This window comes from Triticum aestivum, chromosome 3D, assembly GCF_018294505.1.
Source record: "Triticum aestivum cultivar Chinese Spring chromosome 3D, IWGSC CS RefSeq v2.1, whole genome shotgun sequence".
Lineage (NCBI taxonomy): Eukaryota > Viridiplantae > Streptophyta > Magnoliopsida > Poales > Poaceae > Triticum > Triticum aestivum.
Window position 1 is genome coordinate 599,972,853 of NC_057802.1, and position 11,347 is coordinate 599,984,199.

General features: G+C 46.4%; 1 protein-coding gene and 1 long non-coding RNA gene across 5 annotated transcripts; one reads left to right on the forward strand and one right to left on the reverse strand.

Moving 5' to 3' along the window:
- The first annotated feature begins 1,322 nt into the window (after positions 1-1,322).
- On the forward strand, positions 1,323-4,050 carry LOC123080843 (uncharacterized). The gene is made up of 2 exons (XR_006438555.1): positions 1,323-1,756; positions 3,650-4,050. It is a non-coding gene; the product is annotated as an uncharacterized lncRNA (long non-coding RNA).
- A 740-nt stretch (positions 4,051-4,790) lies between these two features.
- On the reverse strand, positions 4,791-8,673 carry LOC123075800 (polyubiquitin). Of its 4 annotated transcripts, none has more exons than XM_044498319.1 (4): positions 8,460-8,673; positions 7,134-7,301; positions 6,896-7,016; positions 4,791-5,637 (listed from the first exon to the last, which is right to left on the reverse strand). In XM_044498319.1, the coding sequence occupies exons 2-4, from the start codon at positions 7,294-7,296 to the stop codon at positions 4,956-4,958; spliced, it is 966 nt and encodes a 321-aa protein (XP_044354254.1). In that variant the 5' UTR covers positions 7,297-7,301; positions 8,460-8,673; the 3' UTR covers positions 4,791-4,955. The 4 variants fall into 4 exon arrangements, with proteins under 4 accessions (XP_044354254.1, XP_044354253.1, XP_044354255.1 ...); XM_044498318.1 differs by having other exon boundaries at positions 7,134-7,337; positions 8,460-8,660; XM_044498320.1 differs by having other exon boundaries at positions 7,134-7,311; positions 8,460-8,615.
- Positions 8,674-11,347: the final 2,674 nt, after the last annotated feature.

Below are 11,347 nucleotides of genomic sequence, written 5' to 3' on the forward strand. Positions count from 1 at the left end.
TCCGGGGGAAACCTCAGATCTAGAGGAGACTACCATTGACGGCCGCGCCCGTGGGCACGGTAGCCCTCGTTGGAGGCGTTGAGGGGCCTCCTGGATCGGTTGATGGCCACGTCTTCACCGTCACCCCCATGGGGGCATCATCTTTGGAGACATTCATCGGTTGGACGAACATGTGGACGGTTTAGTGGTTCAGCGTCGGTAGGCGGTGGATCGGTACTTCATCTTACACATCGATGGCGGTGGATCTCGGCGGCGTGGTGCAGTGGAGACTCGGCGTCCGATGGTTGGCGATGGACTCGTGCAAGAGGACGATGCTGTCTGGTGTCGATGGCAGAGAGGGATGACAAAGTCGATGCGTCAGTATCTGATCTGTGGATGATCGATGGATGAAGGAGGTGACGTCCCTTGCAGCATGCACATGTGGTGCCCACTGAAAGTGCGCGGGACCGGTTCGTAACCCAGTCCAGGTATTGTGGCTTGGATGGGGCATCCGGCATTAGATGTTAGGTGTTGGTATTCGGCACCCCTTCATCACGGGGATAGGAGTAGCGACGGGTGTTGCCAAGATGGTGGCTTCAGACTTACTGGTGTATTATCTTATAAAAACTTTGTGAATAATAAATAAAATGGCTGCATGCAGTGCTTAGATACATTTTCTTCGATTTCTGTAGTGCTCATAAGAATATCGCAGGTGGTCTGAGGGATGTGTATAAAGTAGACCTGTACCTCTGGCACTTTCTATTTATGAAAGCGAGCTTGGAACCATGCATGCACCGAGATAGGTAAGGTAAAAGACGGCGTAGGTTTCTCTGATATTCAGATATGTGTTCAAGTTTTACCTTCCAGTTTTCTAATCAATTTAAGAAAAATCTCTATCATATTATGTTAAATTTCGCATGTTCTATTGTCCAGTGTGTGTGATACATAGCTGCAGGCCTGTAGAAAGCTCGTCCGCTGACGAATGAGTCAGTTGAAATAAAATCGGCTGCTAATTAATTTTCTTTGAGGGAAACACACTCCCTCCAATCCCAATTCAAATTTGAACTAAAGCTGAACTAAAGCCGTGACACTTTTTTGGATTGAAGGGAGTAATATATATGTATATTAATCTGATTTCATTTCCAGGCTCCAGAGCCAACAATTTACATACACACGTCGGAGTGTAGTTGAGCTTGCAAGATAGATTCCGGGAGAGACTAGTGTAGAATCTGGGCTTACAGTGAAAGAATAGAAAAATGATCCTGGGCCATTGGATTTGGGATGTAGGGCACAAATTAGAGAGGAGGGATCTGTACAGATTATTTGCGAAACTTTCCCTTTGCTTCCCACGAATTTTCTTGAGGTCCTTCTACTTCTAACGACACAGCTCCCTCTCCGGCTGCCCAGATCCGGTGATTCCCTGGTGGACGACGACTACTCCACGACCGCTCCCTGCCTCCTCCCCCTCCCACTCCGGCATCCAGGTTGGGTGACTCCATCTCCCGGTCACCCCATCGCCGCGCTGCACATCGTCGTCAGGGACCAAGGCGCCGCCGCCACGGCGTCCTCCTCCCCGGTGGCCGCGGGTGCCCCGCCCACCAAGCTACCCCTTCTTATCTTTCCGGAGGCGATCTGGTAGTGCTCGAGCTCGCGGTGATGCGGCCACGATATCCTCCTCCCCGGTGCTCCTAGATCTAGCAATAGCTCACCGGAGGCAAGCCGGGGTGCTCGATCTGCTCGCCTCCTTCGCCTCGCAGGCTCAGCAAGCAGAATCAAGGTTAGCTCCGTTTCTCCCATTCCCCTCCCCATCTCCCTCCTATAGATTTCTCTCCAATGGCAGCTCGTATGGGTTCGGTAGCCTTATTCTTTCTGCCAGCTGAAGTCTCCTCTCATTGTGCCTGGCACCTCTCTCTGAGACCAACAGGTTTGATCGCCTTGTCACATATGGTACATATGTCTTACTGTAATTTGGTTGATTCCGGTTAGTGTTCTTTTTCTTTAGGGGAGGTACGTATTTGGATGTAGCTCACTGGCCAGGAGAACCTGCGGTGCCAGCAGACCAATCTAATCCGTAGGTGCTGAATGTGCATACAGTTATGTAGTATGTGCAATTTACTTGCTCTGTTTTTTATGGGGATTTTGGAATTGTTCATACATGCATGATCCATATCCGTTCTGTGATTTCCGTTGTCTATTTACTGATGACCCAAGTGTGTTTTATTTTCATCTTTCTTTGTCTTGATATAGCTGAAGGTCAACTGCTAGCCCATTTGTGCAATTCACTAATTTAGTTGTGGCTGCTTGCTCAAAGTCTATTTTATAGTTGGCCAGCATATTATCGTGGAAAAATGTTTAACTGTTTTGGCTGGAACGAAACCAAAGCTGATTATTTTGAAAATGCATCATACCGCGCTGATTTACTATAATATCATGCGTCATCAGGTTTTGGCATATACTTTTGAGTTATATATCGCCATGCCAAGTTGCCAACTAATGATACTCCCTCCGTTCGGAATTATTTGTCGCATAAATGGATGTATCTAGACGTATTTTAGTTCTAAATACATCCATTTCCGAGACAAGTAATTCCGAACGGAGGGAGTACATAGTTATGTTTGAAGAACAATGTTGAGTAGTGCAAGGTTACACCAGCACAGTTTAAACACATCTTTCTTTTTGTTGATAGTTTTTTAGATAGCTGACTGCTTATGCCCAATGGTAGTTTAATCGGGCATCTTAAATTTTCTAAGAATCACACCGCTGCGGCGCAGCACACTTAGGTTGTTGGCTGCTAGTTAGGAACAAAAGGTGCATAAAGGTCCAAAAGCAAGAAATGATTTGAGTCGTAGTGCATAAAGGTGCTTAATTTCCATCTCTTGAATGAGGCCATTCCAAAAAATATCTACTCACTGATTCTCCATTGTGAGGCCATAAATATACCTGCAAAATTTGGATGTACACTTGAACAAGTTCAATAAATCATGGAACAGCGAGAATATACACTTGTCTCCATTATTCTTTTGTAAGATCATTGCCTGAGATATTATTTAGTATGACTTTGAGATTGTAGTGGTTTAGTAAGTATAACATTTTTATTTTCAGTTTGCATTCATTGTAACGTTTCGCCTGAAAGAAACAATACTCTCGTTGTGTGTGCCTTCTAATTTGCAACCTTGCAATTGGAGATGAACTCTCAGTTTGTTATGTTTCAAGACACTAAGCTTTGGGTACGATGGTTAGATGAGAGCTCATTGACCAGTACTAAGCTCTGCCCCTGCCATTCTACTGCTACATCTTGATGTGAAGTGGAAGAAATTAGCACGACGCCGCCTTTAGGAGGCCCCATGTTAAAAAAAAACCCGGAAACTATGTACCAACACTATCAGGTCAAGAATATCTTGATGTATGAAACATTCTATTAACCCCTTGTTTGATGATGTTTGCTCAAAATTTGTTTACAGCCGTGGAGTTGGTCAACAGCGTTCAAAATAAAGATTTCAGCGATGCTACCTCATTTGCAGAGATTAATTCTCCAATGCTCTCATTGATGATTTCAGTACTCCAAAATATATTACTAGAAGTGACATACGATCAGATTTGTTCTTGCTAGTACAATGATTTGTTCTTGTGCTCCAAACTGAATGATTTGTTTGGTATCATCTTTTTCCAGCACATGAAGATTCATGAGCAAGAAGCACTATCAATGGATGCAAGCTTTGGTAGCGATGCTTATTCAGCGGGGATCACTTCAGTCCTTCATACTCGGGGTTCGATGTTCATGTCGTAGAAAATGATATGTCATGTTATGTACCAAGTGATATATGTATGTGTCTTGTGTACTCAAATTAGGATGGATGGCGTGGAACCGAAAAAGTTTCTGCCTAGGATGATCCTCTTGGACATGTATTCAAAAATTCGTGCTGGACATACACTGCCATATTTGTGTCTGGGTCCATATTTGAATTTACTAGGAACAGAATGGTTGTGACGATTTGAAGTAGAAAATGATCATGCCATGATATGTACCAAGTTTATGTATTTATGTGTATTGTGTACTCCAATTAGGATGAATGGCATGCACTGAAATTTTTCTGCCTAAGATGATCCACTTGGAAATGTATTAAAAAAACCGTTCTTGACATATACTCCCTAGTATATTTGTGTCTGGGATGGTCCAGCTTTTTTTTTTCCGAAATGGGATGGTTCAGCTTTTGATACACTAGGAACAGAATGATTGTGAAGATTTGAAGTTGTCCAGATTGAATATGAGAAGTTGGGGTTCTTACTGCAAAAGGTCATGTTTATATCAAACTGTTGGTAGGGGGGTTTTCGTCAAATGTGCAATAAATGGGCTGAGACGCCTCCACTCCAATCTGTACCAACCATGTTCAATCCATCTCTCAAAAAAAAATCCATGTTCAATCCAACAGCCATGGTTGCTTTTTCTATTCTTTCATTGTAAGCCCAGATTCTACACTAGTCTGCCCCGATAGATTCCAGAAGGGGTCTGTTCCAATGTCAGAATGTTGTTTTTTCACCGTTTTCTAAGTTCCAGAAGGAGTCAACTGAAATGGATTTGTGGAATTGCAGAACCAAAATAATTCAACTTCAACTAGAATTGGAACTGGTCTAAAATTATATACTACATATTTTGATTCCAACTCTGATTTCCAATCCCAATTCCAACTTGACGTGGTGAATCATCCCCTTTATGTGGTTCACAGGATACATAAATAGCATGCAAATCAGGTCACGGTGTTAGGCTTTTGCCAATGATGGCACAGAAATTAACCGCATTAAGCGTGTGGAAGGAAAGAAGCTGCACCCGCGCTGTATTTCTCAATCAAATGATGCCAAGGCAGAGCCAGGGATTCTTAATTCAGAGTAGTACTAGAATGATAGTTTTATTGGCAACACACAACTACTGCAAGGAGGACTGCAGCAAAATAAAACTGGTTGTTGAATGGCCATGCATCTCAGCAACCACAAAGGCAGAGCACCAAATGAAGGGTAGACTCCCTCTGAATGTTGTAGTCTGCCAGCGTGCGCCCGTCCTCCAGCTGCTTGCCAGCAAAGATGAGGCGCTGCTGTATCGGGCGAGTGCCCTCCTTCTCATAGATCTTCACCTTGACACTCTCGATGGTGTCCAAGCTCCCAACCTCAAGAGTGTGGGTCTTTCCTAACAGTGTCTTCACGAAGATGGGCATCGTACCTCCTATTGTACTACACGGGCGGAGGACAAGGAGAATGGTGGACTCCTTCCAGATGTTGTGGTCGGCCAAGGTGCGGTTGTCATCCTCCAGCTGCTTGTTGGCAAAGATGAGGCACTGCTGGCCCTTGGGAAAGCCCTCCATGTATTGGATCTTGGCCTTCAGGCTGCCAATGGTGTCTAGGCTATCAACCTCGAGAGTGATGGTCCTACCTTCTAGCGTCTCTGTCACGAAGATTTGCATCTTTTCTTGGAGGTCAAGCGTAGATTCATGCTCGATGCCATAATCAGCCAACGTAAAGTTGTCCTCTAGATGCACCCCGTCGAAGACGAGACGATACTGATCTTGGATCTTTGCCTTGACGGTGTACAGGGTGTCTGATGAGTGGACCTTGAGGCAGATTGTCCTGCCGGTGGGATTCTTGACAAAGATGTGCATTCTCAATGACCTAGCAAAACCAAACATCACCAATTGTTAGACAATTTTATATATTTGGGCTGTGGAATAATATACAAAATGCCAACAATTCCACTAGGCAGTAGAAGCAAAATCCAATTATTTAAATGAAAAAAAGGAGAAGCAAGAACAGAAATCTACTACTCCCTCCGTCCCAATAAGTGACTCAACTTTGTACTTTGTACTAAAACTAGTACAAAGTTGAGTCACGTATTTTGGGACGGAGGGAGTATATAAATAGCATGTTTATATGAAACAAAATGCTGCACTAAGCCAATATACATGCATGGTTTTCGTACATTGAACAGGGCTCTCTTGATTCAAAGGAATTTATAGGATTTTTTGGAGGATTTGGACCCTTAGATTTTTTTCCATATGATCTATTTGTACTACATTTTGGAGGAAAATTTTCATCCACTCAAACCTATTTGTAGGATTTCTTTGTTTTTCCTGCGCTGTCAAACATTCTCTCAAATCATGTAGGGTACTAAAGGACATGTCAACCTATTCCTGCATTTTGAGGATCCTACGAATCAAAGAGGCCCTTGGACTAATTAGGTGTTTGTGCGTTGCTATGTAACGGAATAAGAACGGGAACATATAGAAGCATTGTTCAAGTGATACTTCTATTTGGTGAAAACACACATAAAGTTGGAAACATGTATGGTTTTTAACTTGTCTTTCTTTACTTCCCTCCTTTGAAACCACCACCATGCTTGCTCCCTTGCTCCCCATAGGGCATCTCCATCTTCACCTTCCTCATGAGAGAACATAATTTCTCTCCTCACCACGCCCACTCACTCCAGTGCAACTGCATCATCACCCTCTGCCCCTCCATTGTTCCACATCAGCCTCTCAGTTTCACCGTTGTTACACTAATGTTCCGCTCCTACGGCATTTCGCTCCACTCTATGTCATGTGTGTGGGTGGTGGATCTTCGTCGTGTTTGCAATCACCATCAGCTACGGATAGTGGCAAAAAATTATTGCATCATCTTGGTAATGGCAGTCTTCACAGAAGCATTTGACAACATGAACATGGGTGGACTGGTGGCCGACTGGCTAGGGAGTCCACATACACCGGCGATACCGCCAACCAGACCAGGTGAGGCTCTCCTCGTGACTGGAACCCGGACCGAAGCTACCGTACATGTGTGCGACGTGACGACAACAGAAAATCATGATAGAAAGCAACGGAGGCGATTGGATGGGATGTGAAGGAGGAAATAGAGGTGTCCACAGTTCACTTACTCATCCATGTTGCCATCGTCTCCCTGCAACGACTGGCTGTCATCACCCTCTTCATCGTCCCAGCCATTACCGTCGCCTTCCTCCTGCTCCTCCTCATCTTCCTCCTCCCCCACATTGAAATCTGCTAGGCCCATCAAACACGCAAGCCACTTAAGCATGGAAACAACGAACACGATGCATATGCGTCATACGCATCTCGAACAGAACGAGTCAGAGGTGTGTGTCACTCAAAACTCACCACCATCAAACCAATCCATTGCCAGCTCTGCGGAGCCTCTGTTGGCAGGGGAGCGGCCTATGTCCTCGCTGCCTACCGTGTCAGAGCCGGGAGCAGATTCCTCGATGTGGTCATCTGGGTCAGGACCAGCGGATGATGGGTGCGGGCGCTTCCTTGTGGGCATTCTGGCTATTAAGGACTTGATTTTCATGTTAGTTAAGGATTCTGCGCGGGCATCTTTATGTCAGTCAGTAATTTATGTCCCAGTTGGTAATGGGAGAATAGATTTTCATGTTAGTCAAGGCGTGACGAAAGCGTGGAAAGTTGGGCTGATGAGAGAGGGTAGAATTGGAAAGCAAAATGGTGTACCATCATCACCAACTCAGATGACCAACTAAAGATATGTATATTGAAATAAAACCGACAGTAGGTGATGCCAAATCAGCCAACAAAAATCTATTGTTATAGAAGCTATCTAGCGCACCCTTGTTAGTTGCCACAGTGCATTCATTCATCTTAATTGAAAAAGAACAATAATCGCCCCGCCCCCCAGAACGCACACACCCAATAAAATTAACATCAGAACAATGATTCTGTCCAGTTTTTATTTAGACAAGAATTCGTACATACTCCCTCTGTCCCAAAATAAATGTCTTAACTTTGTACTTAGTAATAGGATATATGTGCTTGATGGTTCTTCCACGAGAAAAAGATGATGACCAATTATGATCCTAAGATCAAACAAAAGATGCTGAGATATATGGGATGAAGAATAAATTCCATGAGGCCGGCCAATGTAATCCTAAATTCCTACCTGAAATACCATGAGGCTCTAGAGAGACTGAAATTCGCCAAATCCATGTGCGAACAATTGCGAGGGGCGGGTAGGAGGAAACTTATTAGTCACATTCATTACATAGCGCAGTAGTCTACGGAGCCTTGTGTGCAATGCAAACAAAGGAAAAGACTGGAAATTCACCCAATCCACAAGCAAATAATTGTGCAGGAAAAAAATGATGAAACAATTGCACGAGAAGGGGGTTATATATTTATTACCAGGAAAGAATACAGGCACCACAAGCAAAGCAGCAGAAACACGGGCACGGTGCTCGCAAACCTTAATTAAGCGACAGGAACATCACTAGTCGCCTGGCCGTTGCGAGAGCAGAGGAGGAGCGCGTGCATCTAGCTAGCCGATCCTAGAGCAGCGCGGCTCTCAAGAACAAAAAGATTTCGTCATCGGAGATTCAGGCGGGTGGGGTTTCGCATCGGATTGCTCGGGGGAGGAGGAGGATTCAGGGCGCAGAGGAAGAAGACTAATGAGGGTAGGAGCGGGCTAGGGCTTACCGAGAGGAAGATCTCCGCTCCGCTCACCGCTCGAATCCAGTAGGGATGGCTCGCGGGCAGCGGTGCGGCCGTGGAGCAAGGAGAGCGGCGCAAGAGATGAAAGTCAAACCACCATCCGTCGAGGGAGAGAGAGAGAGAGAGAGAGAGAGAGTAGAAGGAGATGGGATAGGAAGTCAACTGCAGAGACACCGACGACGGGAGTGCGCGTCAACACCCTCTCCTGCGGTCCTGCCTACTCCGAGATTTACTGTATTTATTTTACTATATCATTAATAAAATTAGACCAGTGATAGGCGCCGGTCGACCGGTCGAAATTTGGCCACCACATGCGTCAGTTAGATTGGAGCCCCCTGCACCGCTGAATCCTCCGATTCCATCTTCTTCCTCGCCGACAGATCTTCCCATCCCGCTGTCTCTTCTCCATGTGGTGACTGCAGAGACACCGACGACGTGAGTGCGCCCATGCTCCCTCTTCTCCAATCCGGATGCTATTCCGTAAATCCCGTAATAGGCCCGTCCGTGTGTCTAGCATTACCGGATTTTCACCTTGTGGTGCCGCTCACTCCCCCTTCATCTAATTAAAACATGCTAAATCGGGATTAGCCTGTAAACTTCTGTACGTCTAGCAAAACTTGGGAGATGGGTTTGGAGTAGGAAGTCAACTGCAGAGATAACGGACAACGCAGGTATGCGGTTGGGTCGAGCCAACTGACAAGCCGCAGACCATCCTTTTATTTTGATCTGCGCCGGCGCGGTCGCATCCGCGCCATACGATGCAAGGCATCTCGTCCGCCAGATCAGCTTCCCCGCTTCGTTCCCCCACCCATCGTTCCGAGCGAGTACGAGAAAAAATCCCCTCGCCCCATCAAATCGACGGCCATGCGCACCCCCTGCACCTTGGGTTGCCGTCAAATCCTCGACCACTTGCCCCGTCCACCACGCAGGTCGCCGCCCTCGCTCCGCCCCAACCCCCTCTTCTCCCCCGTGTCCATGCCCTGCAACCATGCGCCTCCTCCTCCCCCCTAATCCTTTGCATGCTTCTACTGCTGCACTGGCCAACTCGCCGGCGGCAGCTCGGCGACGCCCCCACGGTCGCAACTCTGAATGTGGTACACAAAAGGCAGAACATGGTGGAAGCAAAAACAATGACAGGATCCAGCAAAAACAGAACATGGTGGAAGCAAATATCTGGAGCTGTTTCCAGTAAAGAAAGATGGTGGTAGCAAAAAAAATGCTGGATCCAGCTTCCAATGATGCCCGTGGTAGCACTCCGATGGCTGGTCGCAGCATTTATGCATCCCTCCTCCCACATAGAAAAAGCTGCAGCCGAGTGGGTCGTAGCATCCCCGATTGCTGGTTCCATCTCTCCGTGGTGCCCGTTGTTGCGTCCTTGGCGCCGGTTGCAGCAACCCTGCATCACCGCGCGTGGCCCGCCTGGCTGCTCGATTGCAGCTTTTGCTGTCGCCGGTAGAAGCTTTCAGGTCCGCCAGTTGCAACATCTGTGGTCGCGTGCGTGGGCGACATGGTCGCCTGATTGAAGCTTTCACTGTTGCTGGTCGTAGCTTTTTAGCACGCCGGAAGAAGCTTTCAGCTCCGGCGGTTACAACAACGAGTAGTCGATGGCGTGGTCGTCCAGTTGAGGTTCTAGCTCCACCAGTTGTAGAACCTTGCAACTCCTCGCCCCGGCCTCGCATCGCATCACAACTCTGTCGCCGTCGCTAATTGAATTAAGCTAGCATTGCCGTTCTTGGGGAGGGGAGGGGAGGGTGGGGGAGAGTGTGGGCGGAGGGGGAGGAGGGGGTGGTCGAGGGAAGTGCGCCCATGGCCGCGCCTGCAAGAGGATGAGGAAGATGAAGTGAGAGGATGTGGCACCCTGGCTCAGAGCAATCGATTTACCTTGCATTGCCAGCCCAGAGATCATGTCTTCTGGCAACACATAACAACTTGGTACAGAAAGATAACCGCTTTATTGATCTCTTGAGGATACATGGGTCTGAAGATACATAAGTTAACGAGGCCAAGTGATACGTCTCCAACGTATCTATAATTTTTGATTGTTCCATGCTATTATATTATCTGTTTTGGATGTATAATAGGCATTTATATGCTATTTTATATTATTTTTAGGACTAACCTATTAACAGAGAGCCTAGTGCCAGTTTCTATTTTTTTGCCTATTTTAGAGTTTCGCAGAAAATGAATACCAAACGGAGTCCAAACGGAATGAAACTTTCGCGATGATCTTTTGGACCAGAAGGAAACCAGAAGACTTCGAGATGAAGTCGGAGACGCAACGAGGCAGCCACAAGGCAGGAGGGCGCGCCCCTACCTCGTGGGCCCCTTGAGGGTCTCCTGACCTAGCTCCTTCGCCTATATATACTCTTATACCCTGAAAACATCCAGGAAAGCCACGAAACCACTTTTCCACCGCCGCAACCTTCTGTACCCGTGAGATCCCATCTAGGGGCCTTTTCCGGCGTCCTGCCGGAGGGGGATTCGATCACGGAGGGCTTCTACATCAACACCATTGCCTCTTCAATGAAGAGTGAGTAGTTTATCACAGACCTACGGGTCCATAGCTAGTAGCTAGACGACTTCTTCTCTCTCTTTGATTCTCAATACCATGTTCCCCTCGATGTTCTTGGAAATCTATTCGATGTAATTTTCTTTTGCGGTGTGTTTGCCAAGATCCGATGAATTATGGATTTATGATCAAATTATCTATGAATATTATTTGGTTCTTCTCTGAATTCTTATATGCATGATTTGATATCTTTGCAAGTCTCTTCGAATTATCGGTTTAGTTTGGCCTACTAGATTATCTTTCTTGCAATGGGAGAAGTGCTTAGCTTTGGGTTCAATCTTGCGGTGCCCTTTCCCAGTGACAG

Coding starts and splice junctions, on each gene's coding strand:
- LOC123075800 (XM_044498318.1), bottom strand. CDS start 7,323: ATGAAAATCAAGTCCTTAATAGCCAGAATGCCCACAAGGAAGCGCCCG. Junction 7,017..7,133: donor AATGGATTGGTTTGATGGTG/GTGAGTTTTGAG, acceptor TGGGCCTAGCAG/ATTTCAATGTGGGGGAGGAG. Junction 5,638..6,895: donor GACGATGGCAACATGGATGA/GTAAGTGAACTG, acceptor TGGTTTTGCTAG/GTCATTGAGAATGCACATCT.